Here is a 14394-nt window from a genome sequence, read left to right as displayed (position 1 = left end):
TAAACAGTTTTGAGTAGGAACCAGAAAGAGAAGTATGAACATGCAATGTGCATGTGCACACTGAATTCATAAAACAGAAGAGAAAAATAAATATGCAATATGCATGTCAAAATAAAATGGAAGAGAAGAATAAAAATGCAATGACAAACAAGTTATATGATGGTCTGCATGCCATGTCTAACACCACTATCATGCAGCTTTGCTGTAATTTTCTTGTTAGGGATAATTTTCTTTCTGATTGTTAATAGATCAGTCATGGGTTTGTATATGGTGATTCTGTTTCTTTTGTTTCACTGCTTTGGACTTTATATAATCAGCTTTTCTCTTGTGAATTGTTGTTTAACATTCTACAAAAGTTACTTATGAAAAGTATTCTCGTTAGCATTGATAAGTATGTCACTAAAATTAGCAGATATGTCACAATATTTGGTCCGTATGTCACTAGAAGTGGTTGGTATGTGTCACTAGAATTAGTAGGCATGCATCATTAGAGTTGATAGTACTAACAATTAGAGTTGATAGTAGTAACAATTGTTAGATGGGTCGCTAGAATTGGTAGGTGTATCACTAGAATTGATGCATGTGCCATAGAATTTGTGTCACTAGAATTGGTAGATATGTCACTAAAATTAGTAGGTGCGTCATTAGCATTGATAGATGTGTCACTAATATTGGTATGTGTGTCACTAGAATTGGTAGGTGTATCACTAACATTGATAGGTGTGTCCCTAGAATTGATACATGTGTCATAGAATTTGTGTCACTAGAATTGGTAGGTGTGTCACAAAAATTAGTAGATGTTTCATTAGAATTGATAGATGTGTCACAAGAATTGGTAGATATGTCACTAGAATTGATTGGTGTGTCACTAGCATTGTTATGTGAGGCATTAGAATCAATGAGTCACTAAAATGGATACAAGTAACATTAGAATTGATAGTTGCATTATTAGAATTGGTTGATGGGTCACTAGAATTGACAATGTCATTAGAATTGGTAAATGTATGTCACTAGAATGATTAGGTGTGTCACTTGAATTGTTGTGTCACTAGAATTAGTAGGTTTATCTCAAAAACCAGGCTTTGATAGCATGAATCCAATTGGAAATAAAAAAAAAGAAAACAGAAAATGTGTATGATGGAGTGTTTATAAGTTGGGAGATGAACATTTGAGTTATGGACCTTTGTTTCTCAGAAAAATCTCTTCCTAAATGTTTGTGCCTACTTCGTATCACAGCAAGAACAACATAATGATCCAGTGGAAATTGTTTATATGGTTGCTTAACTTGATATAGCAGCCAAATTTATCTCAATTCACACCCAATCATCTTTAAGCAAGATAGCCATATTCGATAATACAGTCCTAGACACATTGTCTGTGCATACATGTGTGCGTGTGTGTTTGCAAATTCACACATACATACACACATATATGTATGTGTGTATATCATTATTCAGTTTTATTGTAAGATTTCTTGCCAATAGAGAAAGAGTTGGTTTCTAACCTAGATCCAAGGCTCATTCATCAACAGAGTATTTTTGTATGTATGTTTATGTGCAATATTTGGAGTCCATACATGTGCAGATTTTGTATATTTTGTTTTATGGATGTATTAGGTTGGCAACTAAGTTCCTGCCGTCTTTTTTAAATTTAAATTTTTTAAAAGGTTTAATAAAAAATAACAACTAATTAATCAATAATGTATTCACCCTTGTTGTTTACAATTTCTCCCAAACATTCAACAAGATTCTCAATACCTCATTGGTAGAAATCATCAGATTTCAACTCAAAATTCTGCATCAGTATTGAACAAAACTCCACGCATAGCATTTGAAAGAGATTGAAAGAGGTGGAAATCCATTGGTACCAAATCAGGAGAGCATGGCGGGTATGGCAGCACTTTCCAGCCATGCATTTGAATGGCTTCCTTAGTCATAATGGCGATGAGGGTGGGCTTTGTTGTGCAGCAGAAGAACTCTGTGCTGACGATTAGGTCTTTTCTCTTGGATAGCCGTGTTGAGTTGTTCCATCTGTTGAACATAGAGTCCCGCATTGACCGTTTGGCTCTGTTCAAGCAATTCGTAATGGATAATCCCTTCCCAGTCCCACCATACACATAACATCATTTTACATGAATGAAGATCTTGTTTCACACGCAGTGTCGCTTGTTTACCGGGGCTAAGCCATTCCTTATGCTGTTTCATATTCATGTACAGGCACCATTGTTCATCACCAGAAACGATTCGGTAAAGAAATCGTTGCTTGTGTCCATGAATTGAGTGTTGACGTGCAAGCAAACCAGTGGAGATTGTAGCTCATTGATTTTTGTTGTTGTCACTTAAAGCATGCAGAACCCATGCTCCATACTTCTGAACCTTTCCCATCGAGTGAAGATGCTTCTCTATAGCAGTGTTGGAGCATTTCCTTTTCTCCGCTAGTTCCCTTGTCATTTGACAAGAATTTTCATGCAAAAGTTGGTTTAATTGCTCTTCATCGAACTCAACTGGTCAGCCAGAACGAGGTGTGTCTTTGAGGTCAAAATTTCCATTTCTGAACTTGGCATACCAATCATGAGTGGTTCTTTCAGCTATGGCACCCTCTCCATACACAGCACAAATGTTGTGAACAGCTTTTGATTAAAAGCAAAAAGAAGTAGGTGTCGAAAATGCTTGTTTTTCTAAACTTGACATTCCATTTTAATGATCTGAAAATAAACAAAAATCAATTAAAATTAACTAGAAAAAAACAAAATACATTCCAAAATGATTCAAAAATAGAATTCTCGAAAAAAATAGATTAAAAAATTTAAAAGCACAATAAATTCCAAAATTTAAAAAAACAGCGGGAACTTAGTTTCCAACCCAATATTTTCATGCATATATTTGCATGTCTAGACATACGCATATATACTTAAATGATAAACTTCTGGAAAGTTTTACAGGTTTTTACAGTTCCAGTGATAGTTTGTATATGTAGTCTTTGAATCAGCTTTCTCCTTAATAGTTTTGAGAAGCCTAATTTCTTAAGATTGGTGCATTGGCAGTATGTTACCAATCCCAATGCCCCAATAATTACAGGTATAAACCTGACTTGTAATCTGGGTAGAGTAACTGTTAACTTCTCAATAGTTCAGCATAGGTATTTTGTTTTTCTACTGATCTTTATCTTAACATCTGCTGGGCAGCTGATTTCCACTACTGTACACACTTTCTCTTCTTTATCCCAAATCATTATATCAGGTCTATTATGTATACATAATATTGAGGTTTTCACTGGGGTATTCCACCAATATAGCTTCCTATGGTGGCTATGGCTTCTACCATGCTGTGTGTTCTTATTTCTTTGGCCTCAAGATTATCATTCTGACGGATCTCATTTTACAGTGTCCTAGTTATAACATCATATCTCGCTGGTAGATAATACCATGATGACATTTTTGGACAACTGCTTATGATGTGATAATATCTCCAGTGTTATCTCCACAAAGTCTGTATCAGTTATCAGTTTTGCTGCTTGTGTGTGTGTGTGCGCGCGTGCATTTATGTTTGCATATATGTATGTACAGTAAAGTTATGTGTTTAGTTTCAGATTTGGTATTTTTACAAGCTCTGGGTATTGGTCTAATGGATTATATATTTTGTTTTCAAGGATTGCAAAGGGCGGATATGTTCAGCTGCTAATTAAGGTACATTATGCAAGCTGCTTCTGTTTATCTTGTCATAAAAGACTCAATAACACTTATGCTTTATGACTGAGTAACGTCCATTAAGAATAAACTCCCCCAGCAAGTCTTTGAATATGTGTGAATTTGCTGATCTTGCTTACCCTAACTATCAATATTTAAACTGAAAGCTGATTAATGCAGCTTCAAAAGAATTTAGAAAGTATTTTTTGTATGTTACTTATGTATGATGTAGTTTTATGGTACTATAACAAAATAATGAGGCACCCTTTAATTAAGAAAGTAAACATTTAACCCACAATCATGAAAAAAAAATGTTAGATTTAAAGCGCCTAATTTTTATTGCTTAATGAGATAATAACTATAAGGATTGATTATGTGTTAAGTGTAGTAATTTAGCCATCATAACTTTGATCACCAGATCTTTCAGACAGCATCGACTCGTTCAAGAAGACTGAGCAAGCAGCATCACAAGTAGGATAATATCCTTGTTAATGGCTTAAGAACAATCTACTTCTGTGGAGTTAATAAAAGGTTTGTTTTGAAAATAATTCAGGAATGTTGTCTAATAGGACAGATACCAGAAGAAGTCTAAAGACTTCTTCAGGTATCTGTCTTATTTGACAACATCTGCCCTACAGCCAAAATAAACAAGACGGGAATATAGATTTGAATATGTCAGTGTATAAAATGATCAAAGGATTTATATCATCCAAGCGATATTTTTTTTACTTTGAAGATAGATCCTTTAATGTTAGCACTCAATATCTAATACTGCTGTCATTTTTGCAGACACTATTCGTATCTTTGACATTGACTCTAATAAACAGTTATCTGAGAAGAGGTTTGTTGCTGGAGGGACATGTTTGATTTGGATTTCAGAAAAGGTAAGGAATCTTTGATATAACTGGTTAGAAATATTAGTTCTGTTTTTAATATTTGAAATAAGAAAGTTAATGGTTGCCACTGGTTGACAGATCAGTGTCCAAGTGGAGTCATTCTTGAACTCTTGCATTATTTCTACCATAAAAAAAAAATTGAATGAAAAAAAGGGTAAAAACTCTCTAAACTTTGTACTTATATAGATACACTTCTTTTGCAGAGTAGTGAACAAAAAAAAAAAATTTTTTAATGTGTGCACACAGGTTTTCAAGAAAACAATGGATTTTTTAGAAGAAATTTTATCAATGGTTGTTGGTATGGATGTACACATGCTAAACAAAGAAAGACAAAATTTGAACACATGCAAATTTCTGCATGCACACATGCACATACATAACATAAACAGAGAAAAAAAAGTGAGGGACATCATGAGGACAAAGCTCTTGTAGACATCTTTCTGTACTTCTCTCACCATTGTCTCAAAGATATAGCACATATGGTTCTGTGCCAATGTATGAATTCAAATGCATTTTATCCAGGTTAAATCTATCCTGAATTAATTTTGCAAAAACTCCCTCAACTATTTTCAAAAGTTGATCTATCAGTGTGAAGCATTTATAATTGTCTCACTGCAGTCATTTGCTTTACATTATGTCAGTTGACAATCTTATTGCATTACGGAGGGGGAGCGCTAAGCAGTGATAAGTAAATTGTAATGTTATTAGTTTGAATATGCTTGAGGCATGTTTGAATCGGTGAACAAGCTACTTAAAGCATTTTGTCACAGAAAATATATCCCATTTGTTGACAAAAGGTGTGTATACACCTAGATCATCTCACAGCATCACCTACCCAGACTGTGAAATGCTAGCATTTTGGATTAGTTATCTCTTCTTCGGGCACAGACACTAGTGAGGCAACACTATGATCTAGGTGTATACACACCCATTTGTCAACAAACGGAATATCTTTTCTGTGACAAAACACAGTGAGTAGCTTGTTCCCCTGTTCAAACATACCTCAAGCATACTTGGACTGATAATAACATAAAAATCTTATTGCAATCTCAGTCATTTCAATATAACCTTCCTGCATTACATTTAGAAAATTTAGAGAATGACCAGAAAGCCTGATAAACCACACCACAAAAATTTCTGATGATTTTACTCTGCTGTTTTTCCTCATCCTTTTCAAAGCCTTACTAATCATACTGCAGATAACCTCAACAGCTATTACCTTTCATTAAATGCATTTGAGAACGTGCTTTATATTTCCATTCAAATTCCTCATACATTAACTTCTTATTATAGGGCATTATTGCATTTCTTAGTTCCTCATTTCTGATGGCTAGCACACCAGTGATATTTCCAGGGGGGGGGGGGCAAACGCTTTATCAAATAGCATTTTGATTCATACCAACACAGCCACTCGCATTACTGTATAGTTTCAAAAGTTTGTTTCACAACCACTCCTTGGAAAGGTGCTTCTCTTTAGCCCTTGCTTGATCAATGCCTTGAAAGTGGATATGGTACACTAAAAATTTTAATAGATCTTTGTATATGGATGTGTGTGTGTGTGTGCATGTGTGTGCGTGTGTGTGCGTGTGTGTGCGTGTGTGTGTGTTGGGTCATCCCACAAATAATGCTATGTTTTCAGTTGCATGAAGTAAAAGTCGGAGGGGGATGGGATAATCTACCTGCATCAACTTGCTATAAAAGTAGGTAGTAATTTTACCTTGTGCTTATTCTTAGTGCAAGTTTTGAAGTGTGCAGTTCAATTTTAACAATTATTTTTACAAAGCTATAATAGAAATGACAAAGGAGCATATTCAGCATATTTTGCTTTATGAGTTCAATAAAGGCAACAATGCAATGGAAAGTGTGAGGAATACTAATGCAGAATATGGAGATTGGACAATAAGCGTAAGCCAATGTGAATAGTGGTTCCAGAAATTCTGAGCCAGAAACTACAGCCTAGAAGACAAGCCTTATCCTGGAATATCTATAAAGCTTAACGAGGATGTCCTGCAAACCCTGGTGGAACAAAATCCCATCATAACTATTGAAGAACTAGCAGAGAAGCTTGGATTTGGTCATTCAACCATTCATCAACACCTGCTTGCACTCAAAAATGTCAGCAAATTGAGTCAATGGGTTCCTCAAACACTTTCCAAGTCTAATCATGCACAGAGAATGAATATGCGCTCTTCTTTGCTGTCACATCTCATGAATGAACCTCTTTTGGACCGAATATTGACCGGTGACGTGAAATGGCTTCTCTATAAAAATGTCAAGTGCCGAAGACAGTGGGTAGGGAAAAGAGAAACAAGGGTAACCCAGGCTAAAGAAGGTGTTTACCTATGTAAGACGTTGCTTTCTGTTTGGTGGGATATGAAAAATTTAGTCCATTTTGAACTTTTAAACCCAAACCAAATGATATCAAAGGAGATCTGCTGCAAGCAGCTTGAGTGGCTTAAGTCAGTGCTAGAAAAAAAACCAATCATCTTTGGTTTCAAGATGATGGGTGCTCTTCCATCAGGATAATGTTCGGCCACATACATGCAGGATGACATTCTAAAGGCTGAAGTAGTTTGAATGGGAAACGATGCCCCACCCACCATATTCACCAGACATTGCCCCATTTGATTATCTGCAGTCTTCAAAATCATTTGGATGGAAAAAAATATGAATTCTGTAGATGAGGTCAGAACAGTACTAGAGCAGTATATTTCATCATAGATAAGTGGATTCCGGAAAAGGGACCTTGTAAGTCTACCGTTGTATGTCCCTTCTATATATCAGGCCTTGTGCCTATAATAAAGAGATAGCTGGTGATTATCACACACTAATGATGGGTTACTACCCAGAAACCCAGGTCTGTGTGTATCACGTAAGGCTAGAGATGTAGATGTAGATGTAGGAAACCAACCTCTACCATAACAATAGAATTTCTTCATGAACTCTTTGTAAAATATGGTGTATCAGACACCATAGTGTCTGATAATGGTACATGGTTTATGGCATTTGAATTAAAAAATTTTTGCAAAATGTATGCAATTGAATACATCTCTACACCACCATGTCACCCAAGATTAAATGGGCAAGTGGAACAGTTCATGGATACAATTAAAGGAGCATTATAGAAATCAAGAAACGAGCTAGTTGATGACGCAACATTGATACAATTCTTGAGGGTTTATAGGATAACAGCAAAACCAAACACTGCAAGTTGCCTGCAGAACTGTTTGCTCGAAAAATAATGTCAATTTTTGATAAGCTGTTACCAGTAAGAAAGACAAATAAAGGAAACATTAAAAATATGACAAAGTATTTTGATATTGGTGACAAGGTGTTTTTCAAAATATATAAAAATGGAAGAGAAGGCTGGGAAGACAGAGAAGTAACAAAACAAATAGGCAAAATGGCGTATATGATAAGAGGCGAAAAGTGGGAACACAAAAGCAGCTAAAAAATAGAAATATGGAGAAAATAAAAGAGATACCCATGGAAGTGCTCTACGACACCTTTGATGTTTCCATAACACAAGGAGTCGAACCTAGGTGTAGCAGCACAAGAAAGGGGAAACAAACAGAATGGTTGGTAGTGGTGCCTAAGCAGAAGAAATATTAAACTTCCCTAGGAAGTAAACCTCAAAGGGAGAGATGTTGTGGCATGTACCATTGACACTCCTGTGGAATTGGAAGAATGGATTAGCTGAATTCTTATAAAGAGTAGTGTATTGAAATGTAGAAGATGAAGGATTCGTGGAAGTTGTAGGGAGTTGATGAGATTGTTGAAAGTTTGTGGAAGTCTTAGGAAGTAGTTGAGATCGTTTAGAATTTGTATTTATTGGAGTATTATGTTTAGTGGTGTAATTTGAAGTATGTTGTGTGAAGACAGTTGTGTCTATCCCTGCTTCATAAAATCTGTATATCTAAAGAGACAAAATAAAGTATAAAAATTATGGTTAATAAGTCACTGCACCAGATTAGCTTCCATTTCATCAAAATAATCAAATAATCAGCTTTTCTCTTTACTTATTTATCTTTTTTCAAAGCTTGAGGAGTGGTTATTTGTAAAATGACAATCAGTGAAACAAGGGTGGAATTTGATCCACAGAGACTGAGAAACAGCAAATTTCTGATTATGCAGTCATTATGCTAACACAATTCTGTTTTTCATACAGCAATCATTCCACACATAATATCAAATTTAGAAGAGCTTAACAGATAGAAAAACTTCCTCAGTCTAATATACATCTTGTGTTATCTTAGTTAATTCCATTGAATGAATTTATCAAAGAAGGAAGTGAAATGGAATTGGTTGGTTAAATGCCAAAATGCATTTGAATAAATAAAAAAAATTCTAATGATCGATTTGTTTCTAGTGCATTTCAATCCTGACATGGACATTATGGTAGCAGCTGATGCTTCAGAGTATGGAATAGGAGCAGTTTTGCTACACATGTATAAAGATAGAAGTACGAAACCTGTGATTCAGGTTTCGTGCTCACTAATAGCAGAAGAGAAAAAAATACAGTTAGACAGAAAAAAAAGTCCTGTTGATTAACTTTACAGTGTAAAAATTTCACAGATTTCTACATGGTAGAAGTTTTCTGTTACAAACAGATCATCAGCCACTGCTATCAATGTATGGGTCAAAGGAAGGGTTGCCTACCCATACAGCAAACCGACTACAACATTGGGGTATGTCTTTTTGTAAATAATTGATCTTTCTCTAAATTTGATTGAAGGGTTAATGATTCTATTTCATTTCCATTTTAGTTATGTCCCAAGGGATCTCACATAATTGCTGGTTTTGAAGATGGTGTTGTGCGCCTCTTTGAAATAAGCAAACCAGTTGACCAGGGTATTACTCGCAAAGGGAAAAGTACTTGTGACATGCAGCTGTATCAGGTGATTAAACTTCACAAAATGCGCATCAACTCTATGGAATTCAATGCTGAGGAAACTATATTGGCAACAACAGTATGTATGGTCTTTTTTTAATTAATTAATTAATTAATTGTATATTTAATTTAGATAATAGAGAAACTCTTTCAGCACTAACCTAGAATTTCATGTAGGATATGTTTGTGTTTATAATCATAAAATAAATTGTAAAAATAGATCCAGTTGAGACAATTCAGTAGATATTGAACCCACAACTTCTAATTGATGCATATTTTTGAGGTGGTTGAATGATTAATTCTGATATATTTTCTGAATTTTATGTATAGGAAAGCACAAAATGTCTCTTTTTTAGTGAGACATATCATTTTGTAGATGTGACCTTTGTGCAGGATAGTTTTTATGTAATTTAATGAATAAAAGGTATATCGGTTTTTAATGTCTGTGGAGCAAATCTGCTCAATATTTATGCATGAAACTTTCCAATATATGCTTATATTCAGATCAGCTGACTAGTGGTAAACAATCTATGTGCACTAGACTTACATGTCAGTCACAGAACTAACACATATTTTACAATAGAACCATTGTCCTGATTATTCACACAGCAAATCACAGTGAAGAAATCAGCCCCACTTCAGTGCAATTCCCAAACAGCTAATAATATACCTTATTCAATTATATATATATATATTTACACAGAAACACACACACACACACACGACACACCATTCACTTGCGTTGTGTAACAAAATTTTTATTTTTTGGTCTTTGGTCAGTAAGTATTATTTCCTATTTGCTTTTATCTAGAAATGAAAGGAAATGACTACTATTCCCTTCAAACATTGCTTTTGTGACCTGGACATCAATGTTTTGAAACTTATCCATCTTCCATTGTATTTCGGCCAGATTCATTGCTGAGTTGCTGAAGCAGAAATATCATTATAGCAAATTTTCTGCTCAATACCACAGATTTGTTTGTCAGTTGTTTGACCTGTTGTTTAGTGGCTGACAATATGTGCATTTCTGATCATGAATAGGAGTTGTGAGGGAGCATCATAGACATATGTTAAAAGATTCTTTGGGGTTTGAATAAATGTAATAAAAGCAAAGTTTGAAGGAAATATTAGCCATTTTTCATACTTTCTAGGGGTAAGCAAATAAGAAATAACAGTTCCTACCCAAGGACAAAAATCATATTGCACAGTGTTATACATCATATCGTTCGATTATGTATAGAGTGTTAATTTGCAATTGATGAAACCATAAGTAAACACTCTTATTTTCCTGGTCATCTTTTTGGCTAAAAAAAGGAAAATTTTCCAACTTTTGATTTCCTGAGTGAAGTGTAGATGTCAGCACTGTGCCTAGGCTCTTTTTCACCAGAGAATTCTACAGAACTCCTGGTAAATGATACAGATATTGCCATGTTTACAAACCACTCTGGAGCAGTCTACATACAAGGAGTCAACTATACTGAGCTGCTCAGGATTGGGTTGCGGGCTCAAAGAGTTAAAATGACGCTTTAAGATTTCATAGTTTTACATATGTAAAGAAAACTCAAGTTCCTGATAATACAACAATCTAGGGAAGGAATAAATAAATTGATTGAAGAGTGAAACACCAGACTAAATACTTTGCAGCATTTGCTGTAATCTTTATATATTATGAGTTCAAATCCTGCTGAACTAGACTTCACTTCAGAATTTGTAACTGATATTGATTCAGAAGAGTGTAAAATTTCAGTATATAACATGTTCTAGTGTCTAGTCAATATATAAATATAATACTAATCGTTAAGATGGTGAGCTGACAGAATTGTTGACATACCAAGCAAAACACTTAGCGGTATTTCGTCTATCTTTACATTCTGAGTTCAAATTCCACCAAAGTCGACTTTGCCTTTCATCTTTTCAGGGTTGATAAAATAAGTACTAGTTGAACACTGGGGTCAATGTTACTGACTTACTCCCTACTAAAAACTTGAAAGTTGAAATCAATATGATACTGATCATTCTGGATCACAGTAGTACTGATATATTTCAACTGGGGGGTAGAATTAGCAGAATTGATTTTACTCTGCCTTCTTAGTTTCTGACGGCAAACCATGACCTACTTGACTTATAGACAGAATCCCTCACCTGATATAAAACCATTACCTCATCCTTCAGTACCTTTAATGAGTTTCACTCAGTTGCAAGCACCTGGACATGGTCTCCAATATGAGGATATTTTTCTCCTTCTATGCTGCTGGTTTTGGATGCCCTATAAAGGATTACAGATGCTAGCTCTTCTAAGTGATAAAAACATTTTAAGAAGACATTAGTCATGCAAAATCCTTGAAGAAATAAACAAACTAATGAAAGGACAATGTGGCAATGGATTCTCAAGACAGTATCATGACAGATGGAGTACTTCAATGGGATAGGTGCAGGCCAAGTATGGTGAGATGGTTAAGAAGTTTACATTGAATGTGCATGGATTTAACCGTAAGTTAATTAAAGCCTCGTGAATGAAAGTTGAAAGACAGAAATTGTCTAAAAGTCCTCCGAAGGTCTGATTGAGTGGTAGAATTTATTCATTGCCTGGTTTAACATCACCACCAGATACATAAATGCTTTCACTGAGTCCATTCTCTAGCATGCATGTAATCCAGGCTTCTACTCTGATTATAATATCTTCTTTATAATATCATCCTTTCTTCTCTACATTCTCAAAGACTCTGAATAGGATCATGGCTCCTCTTCTTTCACTGTTGATGAAATTATTAGAAAAATAAAAATTCCAGTTTTAATAATTCTTTTGTCTTTTGTCTTTTACTTGTTCCTGTCATTGAACTGCAGCCAATTCTTGGGCATTGCATTAAAGTCAAACAAATCAACTCCAGTGTTTTTTTTTCCACTCTGGCAGTTATTCTTCCACTCACTTTTTCTCAACCCTTCCATTAATTTATGGGGATGTAATCAAACCAATACCAGTTTTCAAGCAGTGGTGGTGGACAAACACAAAGATAATAACATGCACACTCACACACACATACACACACACACACACACACACACATATATGTATACAACAGGGTTCTTTTAGTTTCAATCAACAAAATCACTCACAGGACTTTGGGTTACAGGAGAAAGTAGTTGCACACAGTGCCACACAGTGGGACTAAACCCAGAACCGGATGGCTGGGAAGCAAACTTTTTACTGCACAACCGTGCTTCCACCTGAAATTTTTTTTATCGGAGGGAAATAAAACAAAAAATTAAAAGATTTGAATGAACTCCAAATTTCCTTACTGTTTGAACAACATTACTGCATGTAAGGAATTGTAAATAACTACAGATTGTTCTGAAATTATTGACATTTCAACAACACCTACTTCTCCATTACTCCTGTTTTCTTCTATTTTTCTTTAACACTTCTTCCTGTGTCTAGTTTTCTAGGAAAGAGCTTGAGCTCGAAATGTTAAAGACACTTTCATCTTAATTTCTCATTGAGTGTCTAATTAATAACACTGCATGACAAAATGAAAAAAAAATGTATTTTAAGTAAAAGGTAAGGTAATTTTAGCTCCCTTTCTGAATATGAAATCAATTTTGCTCCATCACATCTAGATTTTGATCTACAAAATACCCCCTATATCCTAAATCTACAGAAATGTATTGTCGCATGTATTACATCATATGTTTCCATTTGTCTTTTAAGAATGCCTTTGATTGTTCTTTTTGTAACAAGCTTTAATGAGAGAGCAGTAAAAGTAGATATAACACATATTAGATCATGCTGACTTTTAGAACACTTTGATTTAAGTGCATTTCATATGTTATCGTGACTTGCTGTATCAAATTTGAAATTACTTTGTTCACTGTGGTCTGATGCTTTTTATTTCTCCACTTCAATTTGCATGACTTCAAGACAATGTATGTTGCAATGACCCTGTTCACTTTTTCTATATCTGTGGGGAATAAGCATTCAATGACTCTAGGAAAAATATCATACCACTCATACAAGCAAGATACAAGAATTACTTCAAAATGAAACTTGGAAACCAACATAAATGTCTTTTTATACATATTGTTTGCAAAAGCTGTAACAATTGGTCCAGTGGCAAGCTGAAATGGAATACAAAAGGGTTGCATGAAATTTTGCTGCATATTGTACCTGTGGCACAACTGGGCTCATAAAAAGAACTACTGCCAGCAAGATTAGCCAGCATGTCATGAATGGAGGCCAGGGAATAAAACTGTTCAATACATATCACTAGATTCACTTAAGCTAATTGTGTTACTACCACTACATATTAAGCTTGGAATCTTCAAAAATTTTCTGAAGTCGCTGGACCCTCAGGAGCAGCCAATCACATGCTGAAAAATATCTTTCCTTAGTTAAGCAAAGATAATAAGTAGAAAGAGACCAATATATAATTTTTTTGTGTATTAATTATTAATTTAAGCATTTTGGGGTTAATATTATTGCATTCAAATCCTTCTTAGATTAAATTTGTCTCTCATTCCTTCTGCAAATATTTGAAACAAAATAATAAACATTATTAACCAACAAGTTAAATGACTGTTGTTTTCAATACAATTCTATGGAGGAGGTAACTGAAAACCTTACCCCACTGACCCTTCTAGAAATAGTAGATGGAAAAGAGGGATGCATGAATGGATAAATATGTTAGCATTCAAAAAGTACATCGAAACCATACTCCTTGGTTTTAAATTAAGTATTTTTATTTGTAGGGAGAAGATCGTGCTGTGTTTTTCTCTAAGTTCACTAAGTACCTTACACTCGAACCTATTGGATTTGTTGAATCCCCTCATCTTCCCAAGAAGCTGCTGTGGTTCCCCAACAATGTGGTATGTGTGAAAGAATTAATTTTATTCAGCATGTTGTGAAATATTTTTGCTAATCTCAGTGG

General features: G+C 34.8%; 1 protein-coding gene across 2 annotated transcripts in view; it reads left to right on the top strand.

Moving 5' to 3' along the window:
- LOC115211851 (cilia- and flagella-associated protein 44-like) overlaps nt 1-14394 on the top strand; it is a 204798-nt gene that overhangs the window by 68599 nt on the left and 121805 nt on the right. For both annotated transcript variants that reach the window (XM_029780572.2, XM_036503433.1), the window contains 3 exons: nt 4475-4569; nt 9348-9551; nt 14216-14332. In XM_029780572.2, the coding sequence (XP_029636432.1) occupies nt 4475-4569; nt 9348-9551; nt 14216-14332 (416 nt within the window). The remainder of the gene's footprint in view (nt 1-4474; nt 4570-9347; nt 9552-14215; nt 14333-14394) is intronic.

Source organism: Octopus sinensis, linkage group LG5 (assembly GCF_006345805.1).
Source record: "Octopus sinensis linkage group LG5, ASM634580v1, whole genome shotgun sequence".
In the NCBI taxonomy this organism is placed as follows: Eukaryota; Metazoa; Mollusca; class Cephalopoda; order Octopoda; family Octopodidae; genus Octopus; species Octopus sinensis.
This window is presented reverse-complemented; position numbering and strand designations above follow the sequence as displayed.